This window comes from Rhea pennata, chromosome 27, assembly GCF_028389875.1.
Source record: "Rhea pennata isolate bPtePen1 chromosome 27, bPtePen1.pri, whole genome shotgun sequence".
Taxonomy (NCBI): Eukaryota; Metazoa; Chordata; class Aves; order Rheiformes; family Rheidae; genus Rhea; species Rhea pennata.
In genome coordinates this window covers 1126460-1138743 of record NC_084689.1, presented here as the reverse complement: position 1 = coordinate 1138743, position 12284 = coordinate 1126460, and the positions used below count along the sequence as shown (strand labels likewise).

The 12284-nt window shown below is 62.3% G+C and overlaps 2 protein-coding genes across 2 annotated transcripts; one reads left to right on the top strand and one right to left on the bottom strand.

Moving 5' to 3' along the window:
• Positions 1 to 493: 493 nt before the first annotated feature.
• LOC134151742 (CTD small phosphatase-like protein 3) lies at positions 494 to 3000 on the top strand. The gene is made up of 8 exons (XM_062596564.1): positions 494 to 867; positions 952 to 1042; positions 1128 to 1223; positions 1544 to 1606; positions 1849 to 1928; positions 2006 to 2132; positions 2262 to 2357; positions 2483 to 3000. The coding sequence occupies exons 1-8, from the start codon at positions 494 to 496 to the stop codon at positions 2543 to 2545; spliced, it is 990 nt and encodes a 329-aa protein (XP_062452548.1). The 3' UTR covers positions 2546 to 3000.
• Positions 3001 to 3899: 899 nt separating this feature from the next.
• On the bottom strand, positions 3900 to 11959 carry PCSK4 (proprotein convertase subtilisin/kexin type 4; the record flags this gene model as incomplete). The annotated part of the gene is made up of 15 exons (XM_062596563.1): positions 3900 to 4414; positions 4558 to 4677; positions 4933 to 5057; positions 5389 to 5568; positions 5805 to 5922; positions 6098 to 6201; positions 6595 to 6695; positions 6951 to 7163; positions 7347 to 7519; positions 8462 to 8550; positions 8687 to 8763; positions 9454 to 9582; positions 9771 to 9866; positions 10294 to 10398; positions 11834 to 11959. Coding segments are annotated over 15 exons (2271 nt in total), but the record flags the coding sequence as incomplete, so codon positions are not given.
• Positions 11960 to 12284: the final 325 nt, after the last annotated feature.

Here is a 12284-nt window from a genome sequence, read left to right as displayed (position 1 = left end):
CGTCCTTCCCCGTGCCAGAGCCCCGTAACCCAACCCGCCTTGGGTCCGGAGGCAGGGGCGGGCAGCGGGGCGCCGGAGCGGCTGCCAGCGTCCCGAGCCCCCCGAGGCAGCCCGCCGTGGGGCAGGGGCGGCGGCGCCGGGGCGCTGGGGGTCCTGCTGCCCGGCTCCCTCCGGGGAGATGTTCCGGCGGCGCCCGGACGCGGTGCCGGCAGCGCGGCCCTGCTCGAGCAGGGAGCCCCGAGGGGGTCCGGCCGCCCCCAGGCTCCCAGCTGGGGCCCGTAAAGGCTGGGCAGAGCCAGGTGCCGCCGGGGCGGAGGAGCCGGCGGGGCCGGGAGGTGCCGTCGCCCTAGAAAAGCCCCTTTTCCCCCGAGCAGGGCTGGTCGCCCTGAGCAGGGTCCCTTGGGGCGAGTGCTGGGGGGCAGCCTGGGGGCTGGGTGCTAGCCCCTTGGGGGGGGGTCTTGCCCTGGGGGGGGGGGGGGCTGCCGCCCTGGCCATGGCGAGCCCAGGGCAGGTCACGCCGCGGGCCAAACGGCGCCGCAGGGACCCAGGGGCTCCGGGGCTCTCGGCCGCCGAAGCCAGGGCCCCCCGGCACGACGAGGGGGGCTGGGGGGCATCGCCCGCGGTGGGGCGGCGGGGCCGGGCCCAGGGGGGCTGCGTCGTCGAGCCCGCCGCCCCCGGGGAGGCCAAGCCGGCCACGCCGCGGCCGCGTCCGGAGCGCCGCGAGCCGTGGGCGAAGAGGGGCGAGCGCGCGGCCGCCCCACGGACCGCCCGGGACCCCGCGTGCCCCCCGGCACGGCCCCGCCGCCGCGGCCTCTACTTCGCGGGGCTCCCCGCGGACGAGGAGCGGGACCCCGCCGTCCCCGGCCTGTGAGTACGCCGGAGCGGGCGGCCGTGGTCCGTCCGTCCCCCCCGGCCGCGCCGCCCCGCCGACCCCGCGCCTCCCGCCGGCAGGCTGGCCCCCGCCGCCTCGGCCCCCGCGCCCGCCCGGGGGGGGCCCAGGAAGACCCGCAGCACGCCGGAGCCCACGCTTGTGCTGGAGCTGGTGAGCCGGGGGGTCCTGGGGGGGTCCTGGGGGGGCTGGGCAGCGCCCCCGGGGCTGGGTCTGACCCCGGCCCCCCCGCCCGCAGGAGGGGACCCTGGTCTGCTCCTCCGTGCTGGCCGGCGGCCGGGCGCCGGGCACCGTGGCCACCTTCACCACGGCCTTCCAGGGAGACGCCTACGAGGTGGGTCGCCCGTGGGGGGGTCCGCTGCCCGTGGGGGGGTCTGCCCCCCGGGCCGGGGGAGCGGGCCGTAGGGGTGACGTGGCAGGCAGGGGGAGCTGGGGTGGTTTTCTGGGGCTGCCATGTGGACTCTGCCCGTCTCCCCCCACCCGGGTGGAAGGGGGGGGGGTCCCAGCTGGAGCCCCGGGGCTGAAGCGCCCAGGGGAGCGGTGGCCGAGGCTCCCGCCCGCTCTCCGTGGGGCTCAGCCCCGGCAAGGGGCGCGCTGGGGTTTGGGGCCCCGGCGGCCGGCCCGGGGCTGCCTGGAGATGCTGCTCCCTTCCAGGTTCACCTGAAGCTGCGTCCCCACGTGCAGCAGTTCCTGGAGAGCCTTTCCAAGACGTACGAGGTACCGGAGCCCCCCAAACCCCGCTTGCCCTGGGGTCTGCGGGGAGCCAGGGAGGGCATGGCTGGGGTGGGGAGGGCTCGGGGAAGCCTGCGTGGGGGCCCCAGGCCGGGCAGTCCCATAAACCAGGGCCTCTGGGTGCTGGCGTCGGTCCCAGCCCCGACTGCTCCAGCCTGGAGTGAGGCCATGGGGCCAGCTCCCGCTTTCCCACCAGTGGAGAGGGCCCTTCGTCTGCCCTTCCCCAGATCTTCGTCTTCACGACCGCTAAGCAGGACTACGCGGAGAAGGTCCTGGACGTGCTGGACCCCAAGAGGAAGCTGATCAGGTGATGGCCTTGCAGAAACCCCCGGGAGCCGGGCTCGTGGCGGGGACCGGTCCCCACGGCCTCTGCCTCCCGCCCAGGCACTGCCTCTCCCAGCGGGATTGCCTCTGCGCCCGGGGCTGCTACTGGAAGGACCTGTCCCTGCTGAGCAGAGACCTGGCCAAGACGGTGGCCCTCGACCACACCATCCAGGGCTTTGCCTCCCAGGTACCGGCATCGCCGGCTTTTGTGTTGGGGCGGGGGGAGCCGAGCGCGGCCGGACCCCACTGCACCAGCCCCGAGAGCACCGTGGCTGCGACGGCTCCTCCGAGGCCAGCGCTCGCCCTCTCTCCCCAGGCTGCCAACTGGATCCCGGTGCCGAGGTGGCGGGGGGACCCTGGGGACGAGGAGCTGCTGCGCCTCATCCCGCTGTTGGGAGAGCTCTGCCAGGCGGTGAGGACCCTGCTGCCGGGGTGGAAATGGGCTTCCGCAGAGCGGAGCTGAGCTCGGAGCTGCTCCCACTGCAGCCCGGCCCCAGGGCAGAGGCCTCCTCTACCCCTCGTGCTCTCCCCACGCAGGGCGACGTGCGCACTGAGATCCAGCGGCAGTTCCCGCTCTGCAGGCTGCTGGCCGAGGACTAGACCGGCCTGCGTGGGAGGGCAGCGAGCGTTTCCCGGAGAAACCCCTCCTGGCCAGCAAGCGGGAAGCATCCGGCCCCCAGCCTGGTTTGCAGGAGCCAGCAGGGTTTGTGCTGCTATAGGGGAAACCTTGTTCCTGCACATCCAGCTCTTTCACTCGGGGGCAAGGAATTTGGGACAGTCATTAGCTGCTTTTTAATCTGGCTCCAATCAAAGTTCTCATCTTTGTGGTTGTGGCACGAATCCCAGCATGTCCCTCGAGGGGGATGAGCGGGGCTGCTGACGGGGCTGCGGTCCCACAAGGAACAGCTTCTCGCTCTCAGCTGCCTTCCTTGGACAACCCTGTGGATAAGGGCTGCTGCGCCGGGCTGGCAGCTGCTGGCTCCAGCCTGGCCCCTCCTGCACTTTCTATGCTCTGTAATGTCCAGCCAAGGGGGTGGTTTGGGTGATTATATGTTTGGACAAGGGTCTTGCTCTTGCCTTTAATTTCTGAGCGTGTCTCAGCTGTGCAAACACGCTGAGCTTGGGGATGGCACTTCTGCAGCAGGACAAATCACTCCCAGCCTGGGAAGCCACGTTTCTCCTTCCCCCGGGCCAGCGCTACCCTGCGCGGGCTTGGTGCTGCGGTTTGGAGATGGAGGCGAAGCCTCCTCGCAGCGGCAGCGGTGCCCCTGGGAGGGCCCCAGCTGGCAGCTCTCCCCGTGCCTGTCCCAGCCCTGCCCGGCGCTGTGCTGCGTGTCGGGGCACAGCTGCTGCTGCACCTCTGCCAGCCTTCCTCCGAGAGCAAGGGTTGAGGGCATTTGCCCACTCCAGCTCCCGCTGCGCTGCCGCAGCTGGGGTGAGGACAGAGCGGCCGCGGGGTGAACAGCCCCCGGTTCGCAGGCACTAAAACCTGCTGTTAATCAGCAGCCTGGGACCACACTGGGCTTCCTGAGCAGCAGCTCCAAGTCCTGCTCCTTCTCCCCTGCCAAAAGCTGCGTGAGTTCATGGCTGAGCTAATACTTGAGGAGCTGGATGTGTTTACTTGGGTGCAGCTGTTTGGAGGGAAGTCACATCTCCTCCTACCCCTGTCCCTCTGCGCCTGGGAAAGGGCGCAGGGCTCCTGCTCTGTTCTCGGACGTGCAGCTGAGCCCTTCTGGAAATAGCTCACTTGCAGCAGCGTGCAGCCTTCGCCAGCGCCTGGCCAGGCCCTCCTGGCACGCTCAAGTCTCTGGGGTGACGCAGGGGACAAGTCAGGCAGGAAGGAAAGCCACGGTCCCCATGCCCCTGCTGAGAAAGGAAGCTGGAAACGGGTGGCAAGGGAAGTTACCCTTCTTTTTCCAGGAAGAGAGGGCAGCCCAAAATGGCAACAACCAGTTTATTTTGGAGGCCCAGTAAGGCCAGCTCTGTCCCAGACTGGGGCTCCAGCAGCCTGTGTCTGTGCAGGTTCCTGGAGTGTGCATGTCTGTCGGCTGGGGCTGCTGTAACTCTGTCCTCCCCGTCCAAGGCCAGCAGGCACCATCTGCCAGCTGCGGAGGCAGCCGGTGAAGAAGGCCACGTGGTATGTGACGTAGAGGATGGCTAAGAGGATTGGGCTCCCGCAGATCAGGCTCAGCAGGATGAGGACGGGGAGATGCGCCTGTTGCAGCGTGTCCTGGCTGGGCAAGTTCTGCGGAGGCGAGCAGGAGTGGGAGAGCTCGTCGAAAGTGCAGGAGGGGGGGCAGGCGGTGCAGTTGTTGGCCGAAGCACCCTGGCACGTGTAGCAGGAGGGGTGGCAGTCAGCACAGATGCCGGCTGCCTGCGGGGAGGCAGATCTCTGGGTACGGCTGTAGTAGCGTGGAGGGCAGTAGGACAGGCACAAGTGCTGGTAGGCGTAGAATGATTCACCACACTCTGTGGATGGATGGGTGGTGGGAGCTGGGATGCAGAGATACCCCTCAGGGATACCCCTCAGAAAAGCCTCCTGGGTGGCACAGCAGCTCTGCCTGCATCAGCTCAGCCCAGGAGAGTCGGCGCCTGGAAAGGGGAGCACTCACCCGCGCATGTTCCCTGGGCATCCCACTTAACGCACTTGCTCACAGCAGAGGCTGCCAAGCGCCGGCCCATCATGTTCTCATCCGTGCCGTGGAGGTGCAGGATGAAGCTGGTCAGGATGCCTGCAGGGCAGGAGATGGGGCTCCTGGTCTGGTGCCAGGAGCCTTGGGGCCATGTGGAAGACAGCAAGCAGACTGACCCTGCCCATTCCAAAACCTTGCAGAAAAAGAGGGATCGGGCCAGACCCTATGCCCAGCAGGGAGCAGGAAAAGGACAAGAGCAACAAGCTGCTAATCAAGAGAGGGAAAAGGAAGAGGAAAGAATGGCTGGGCAGTGGGTGAGCCTGATGAATGAGGTTTGCTGCCCTGAGTCCTCACCTGTGTTATAGGCATCACCCTTGTTCTCTAGCAGGAGTGTCCAGGTCCCATGGGGATCCTCATCCCAGAAGTGTGTGGACATGAAGGTCCAGTCCTTGTAACCCTCCCTGCTGGTGTCATGGGGACTGGAGGAGAAGAGAGCCATGAATGCAAAGCTGGAGGGGAGGGATGCAGTCCAAGGAGGCCGTAAAGTCTCCCAGTTCTTAGTATAATGGGACATTGCCAAGACATAACAAGGATTACAGAGGAGTCTTGGCCTTGGGCACTGTGAGCCCATTCCCCTGTTGGGGCCAGAAGGAGCCATTTCACTGTGGGGTTGCATCTTCTAGCACTGGGAGAGGCTGTCAGAGAAGAAGACTCCCTCTGCCTTAGGGCAGCAGCTAAATCTCTGCATCACAATGTTTCCTTTGCAACGGGCTTCCCCATGAACTTGCTGAACACTCAAAGCCCCCTTACCGCACAGCCACCAGCGTGGACGTGGTCCTCATTGGGCTGGTCAGAGCAATCATCAGATCCCCTCTCCTGCTGTAGCTCAGAGAGAGCTGGACCTGGACATGCTCCAGTGAGCGGATGCCCTTGGTCCTCCCCGAGCAGGAAGAGACGTTCACAGAGATGGTGAGCTTGGAGCCTATGTTCCTACAAAGTATGAGGCAGAGGTAAGAGCTTCTCTACACCCTCCATGGGCATCCTGCCCTCCACAACCTCTAACTATGGCCCTGTGGTTACAGCAGAAGCCATGCAGCACTTTCCTGGGAAGCAAAGCCCAGCTCCTGCACTGGCCACAGCACGATTCTGCTGTAAGAAAGTGCTTGCACCAGCTCATGTGATGTGGGACCCTGGTGGGGGGAGGGAGGGGAGGTGTCTTTCCTTACCGGGGTGTGTGAAGTGCCTTGACCGAACACTTCCGCTGAGGCTGAGTTCCTGTCCACTTCTTGGCCAGCTCCACCAGCAGGCCAGCATCCAGGAGCCCGTAGCCATAGTGGTGGCTCACTGAAAGGTAGATGCCACCCAAGAGAAGGCACATGAGACCTGTGACATGACAGTACCAGAGGGATCCTGCCCCAGAAATGCTGGCAAATAGTTCAAGGGACAATATGTCCTCCCAGAAACGGCAGAAGGGAAGCAGAAGCATGCAGGATGAGCAAGGGCCGAGCCATCCACTCACCCTTGCGTCCAACCCCATTCACGGCCCAGTCTTCTGCCTGCAGGTGGGCAGGTTTGGAAGCCCTGACCACAAGATGCTGCAAGTCACGCCAGGTCAGTGCTGGGCTGGAAGCAAGGAGGGCTTTGGGACAGAGATCTCTATTTTGGGTTAGCTTTTGAGGCTGAAATTTGGCTATTCTAACTTTTGATATTGGAAAGTTAGTTATCTGAGTCCAAGCTAGTGTCTCCCCCCACACACAGAGACACACACAACTTCCCTGATTGCCAAAATGGGAGAGATGGACACCTCCAGAGGACAACTCTCTTTCTGTCTCTGGCCCTTTTCCCACGTGAAAAACGCTGCCCCGTGAGAGCACAGGGACACCTCAGCTTCCCACCTATCCCCAAGCCTCACTGGTAGCAGGGCAGAGCCCTTCTTCCTTAGCACTGCAGGATCCCTGTGAGACACCAAGTGCACCCTGGGCCGAGGGATGGGACCACAGCCTTGCTGGGACCTACTTGGCCTCTAGAGCGAGGGCAATCATTCCCGCAGCCAACGGGGCAGAGGCAGAGGTGCCCGAGTGCTTGTCGGTGCAGCGGTGGTGCAAGTCGGTGGTCACCTGGGAAAGGAGAGGGGGTTCTTGACGCAGCTGCCTGCTGATGAAGCAGAGGGCAGGACTGGCTGGCATGCATCCCTGCAAAAAGTGCTCCCTTGGGTTCTGTTTTCCTGGTCTCTTCAGGCCTTCAAGGCCTCATACAGATACTTTAATGAAGCCTCCCTCCCCTGAGCAGGTAAGAAGGGTCCAGATGAGCCTGCTCTGTACCGAGAACTGGTGGAGTGTCTCTGCCCTGGGAAGAGGCAGGAGGGGACTCACAATCTGCTTCTCACTCCTCATGCCACTGCTGTAGGTGGTGGTGAGGGTGGAGGAACAGGCCTCGCTGTACCAGGGAATCTGACCGCTTGCAGAGGTGCTGCCGACAGACAGGGTATAGATGCTGTTGGTGTACCCGTCACAGTTGCAGTTGTCGTGGTGGAGCCCGCCATTGCCGGAGGCCCAGACGAAGACTGAACCAAGGCCTCCTCGCCCCTGGCACACAGAGTGGGAGCAGGGAGTCCTCCCCTTCGTGCTGTCCCAGCCACATGCTGTGGAGAGCCTGGAGGATCTTTCCCCATTGCAGCACAGGACCCAGTGCCAGCCTAGCTCCTGCTAACAGCAGGTTGGGTTCAAAGCCAGCAAACTCAGAGGCCTCGAGGCCAATGCTGTGCTTACCTCTGCAACCCCTTTGTAGAAGGCCTCCATGGCCAGCACTCCTGGCCCATCCACGGTCTTTCCGTCATCCTCGGGGCCCCAGCTGGCACTGTAGATATGGATGTGCTGGGGGTGGAAGCTCAGGGACTGAGCCTCCACAATGTCAGTGATGAGACCGTCCAGCATCCGCACACCTGCAGGGCCAAGAAGATGAGTGGCAGCGTTCAAGAGGCCACAATAGCAGTCAGGCAGCCGCAGGAGCCAGCGATGCCCTGCAGCAGGCTCCAGGGGGACGTGAGCATCTCGCTCACCACGGGATTCCAGGGACAGAGCGGGATGGCACTGGCCCCGGCTTTGCTCCCTGGTTGCTGTGGGTACCTTTCACGTAATCCTGCCATAAGGAGATCAGGCTCCTGCAGGTCTGCGCAGCCGCTGCTGTGAGCATGTACCCATGGCTCCTTGTTAATCCCTTTGCAGTTAAGCCCAGCAAGTTATCCCGGCTTTCAACCCTATTTGCCACACATGCTTCCTCAGGGGAGCCTAAGCCTCTGTGGTGCTGGTGCTGTCTGGCCAAACTTTTTGTTGCAGAAGGGGCGTTAAATCCCCGCGGCTCGAGGGACCCTAGCAACCCCAGGACTGTGCCAAGGGGAGCTCTGCAGCTTACAGCAGCCAAGCCTTGCACCACCGCTCGGTTTGCTGTAACTAGGCAGCACCCTCTAGTGTCTTACAAGCCATTAGCTTCCTCCAGAACAGCCCAGCCGCCGTGGGCAGCTCTCGATGCTTTTACACATGCAAAACAAGATCTAGAGATTCACTTTCAAAGTGCTGCTACAAGGCTCCAATTCCAAGGCCTGATTCTTCAGAAAGCTCTGACTCCTGCAGCTCCCCTCCGAGTGCCTGCAGAGCGGGGACAAGGGTGGCAGAAATCCCTGCCAGCAAGGACTTTGCAATACTGATTCAGCCACGCTGCTCTTATGGAAGCCAAAGCTGTCTTTGTAGCATTTGGATCAAGATGACATCAGCCTGACGAGGTACAGCCTCCCTGCGGGCCTGGAGCCACACACTCCTCCAGCGTGTCTGAGCTCATTCGTGACTCCCTTCCCACATCATACCAGCAAGTGGGAGTAATTGCTCACCTCCAACTTTTGCATTGTACGCAATGCCTGCTCCACAAATTCGATTGTTGGCTACAGCTGCCACTTCTCCTGCACAACGTGTGCCGTGCCTGACGGGTAGAGTTAGATTATGATCAATCTACAGGGAGGAGTAAAAAGGCCTGGCATCGTCTCAGCCCAGAGAGATAAGAAATACCCAGCACAGGGAACACAGATTAGTCTGGACAACCAGCCAAGAAAACTCACCGGTTCTCATCCCAGGCATTGTATCTGGGCTGTGGATCAGGGTCATTGCTGTTGAAGTCGTAACTTGCAAGGGGATCCTATTGCAGAAAGGGCATTAGCATGAGAAAACCGCATTAAGAAGTTTGTTGTTGCAACAACTTGAAACGGACTTCCTGGCGTTTAGCCCTGTGTCTGGCCCTCTGAATCACCCTGCCTCCCAGCAAGCTTGCTGCTCTTGCAACCCAGACAGCACAAAGGAGGCCCATCTGCACCCAGCAACTGCATCAGATTAACTCGAAATTGTTTTAAACAGGATTTAATTATATCAGTCCAACTTTGCATATCATAGTACTGGTTCATAGTACCTAGGTTCACACTCGGTGAAAACACAGCACAGCATGCCAAGGGCTACGGGTGAGTCTAACCTAACTCCCTGCAATGGAGCTAGCAAAGAGGAACTAAGAAACAGTGGAACTATGTTTTCATAATCAACTAATTAAGATTCACCTGTTCTTTTTGCTTTCTGAGCTCATGAGGGCTTACAAGGTTTACTTGCTTTGCAGCTTGGTTTAATTACATCTCACTATTTGGGGGGTTTGAGTGTTGCCTTTACAAATTGCATGTACAAGTTCTAATGTTTCCTTGACGTGAGAATTCATTGTGAAAATACTAAGCTGGGTAAAGGTGTCGGCTCCCACCCTCCCCTGGAGACAACATGCTGTAAAGAAGCAGCGTGCGGCTTCCTGGAGCCTTTGTTACTTAGCCCTGGAGGCAGTAATTGTAGTTACATAGTTAGGAGACAGGTCTGGGTGATCCTTCTCAATCCCATCATCCAGGATGGAGAGCACAACTCCCAGCCCAGTGTACCCTTTGCCCCAAGCAGTGAGGACATTCAGATCTGGATTGACATCATTGTTCTGGAAAACAGATTAAATATGATCAGCCAGGGCTACTCTGGGCATCAGGCTGTGAATGTCCTTCAGAGACTACTCTGCTGTATCATCACTGTCAGTATTAGTCCTATTTACGCGTAGGGGAGATGATTTGCTTCAGGACGTCAGGATTAGAAGGGTGAGAGAGGAAGCAAGAGCAGCAAAAATCTCACCATATACCACTGTTTATAGAACCAGGGATCTGTCGGCACCACCGAGATGCTTCTCTTCATACGCTTCTTCACAGTTTGCTGCTCAAACCAGTGAACCTGAACAGCAAGCAGGTCCCTCGTTGGCGTCAGGCAGACCTGGGGGCTCCTCCTGGGGCCACCGGCCATGCCTCATGCTTGCTTTGCTCACACAGCACCTCCATTCAACCTCTGCACGCCTGCAGTGTTCACAGCTGGCATATCCCACACCTTCACCTCCTGTTTTACCGTAACAGGAGGAGAAGGAGGTCCTAACCTCTGGCTGCATAGCCAGATGCTGGTGTAACGCTCACATCTCCGGAACATGCAATACAGTGTCACGGAGATAACCACACCACTCCGGCAGTAACAGCACAGCTACCCCCGAGCCTGGCAAATGAACCTGGATGCGTTAACGCCGCTGCAGCGTCTCCAGGCCTGAACTCTTATCTCTGCTCACCACAGCACGCTCGGTAACCTCAGTCCCCTGCAATCGCCTGCTCCTTACCTGCGGTTCTTTCTTCAGGCGCATGTTCCAGCCCCAGTGTCTGCTTAAGGATTTCTGCACCGCGCCTCGGTGTTTGAAATGGTAATAAGGCTCTCCCTCTATCACCTGCAGACACAAAGAGCTGCTCAGGAGGTCATTTCTAGACAAGCAGCTAGACTAGGGGCGTGTGTGCCAGCTCGACATGGGTTGTAGAGATCAAAAGGAGATGTTTAATATATGAGTCGTGTACAGCAGGACAACTGGGGAGCACCGTTTGGAGACGAGGCACTCTTCAAGATGAGCTTTCTATTTCCTCGCTCAGCCAGCCTCTGGGGGCAGCTTTAATGCAGATATCGAAGGCCGTTATTACCTAGGGCTGCGCAGCCCTATTGCACTGATTTCCTCCTCAATTTTCATTTGCATCTGCTTCGGCATGCTGGAGAGAGTTAAAACCACTAGCTCATGCTGTTAGATGGAATAATTGTATGCCCTCCTTTAAAATAAAAACAGCATCCTGCTAAAAGCTTCCCTGGTACAGATGCATGTGGGAGAGGTGGGGAGAAGACAGATCAGAAGCAAAAAATACACCTCCTCTCTGCCCCGTGAATCTTTCCTTGCCGTGGGCCAGCGGCAGCTTTGTCCAGCTGGCTGCCCAGCACCATGGGGCAGAGAGAAGGGGGCTTCTGCTCCCCACATTGACACAGGAGCTTTGACACAAGGAAAGAGAGGCTGGATCGGGGGCCTGAGCATCCCCCACAGCCCTGGGGGATGCAGATGGGGCACAAGCCTGGCCCGGGAGGGTTGGATTCAGGGGGGGGCTGAGCCTGAGATGGTGGAAGGGAGACAGATGGGGGGGCAGGCCCCTAAGGACAGAATGATCCCCAGAAGGGGGACCAGGTCCCAGCTGGGGCGGGGGGAGGCAGGCCCCACATAGGGGACCAGGTCCCAGATTTGGGATAGACCCCGAGGGAGAACCAGGTCCCAGATGGGAGACAGGTCCCAGCTGGAGAACAGGCCCCAAACAGGGGGACGCACCCCTATCAGGGAAGGACCTAGACAGGGGGATGAGCCCCAGATGAGGGGACAGGCCCCACACGGGGGTCAGGCCCCACACGGGGGTCAGGCCCCAGATGAGGGGACAGGCCCCACACGGGGGTCAGGCCCCACACAGGAGGTCAGGCCCCACACGAGGGTCAGGCCCCACACGAGGGTCAGGCCCCACACGGGGGGTCAGGCCCCACACGGGGGTCAGGCCCCACACGGGGGGACAGGCCCCACACGGGGGTCAGGCCCCACACGGGGGGTCAGGCCCCACACGGGGGGACAGGCCCCACACGGGGGGTCAGGCCCCACACGGGGGTCAGGCCCCACACGGGGGGTCAGGCCCCACACGGGGGGACAGGCCCCACACGGGGGTCAGGCCCCACACGGGGGTCAGGCCCCACACGGGGGGACAGGCCCCACACGGGGGGTCAGGCCCCACACGGGGGTCAGGCCCCACACGGGGGGTCAGGCCCCACACGGCGGAGCAGCCCCGGGCGGGCCAGGCGCCGGCCCTCACCTGGCCGAGGCAGAGCAGCCCGTGGCGGCGGGCCAGGCGCGCGGCCCCCCGCGGCCCCGGCGCCGCCCGCACCGCCCAGCTGCTGAGGAAGACGCGGGGCTCGGCGGGGCCGCGGGGAGCCGCGCCCGGCAGCGCCGCCGCCGCCAGCGCCAGCAGCCGCAGCGCCGCCGCCGCCGCCATGGCACCGCCCCCCCCAACCCCCCCCCCCAACCACCGCGCGGCGTTGCCGGGGCGACGGCGGCGGCGCACCGGGAGGGGGGGCGGAGCCTCTCCGCGCCCCGCCCCCTCCCAGCGCGCGGCGTTGCCGGGGCGACGGCGGCGGAGCGTCGCGCGCGGGAGGGGGCGGAGCCTCGCCCCGCCCCGCCCCTCCCGCAGTGGCCCGCGGCGGCGGCGGCGGCGGCGGCGGCGGCGGCGGCGGCGGCGGCGGCGGCGGCGGCGGCGGCGGCGGCGG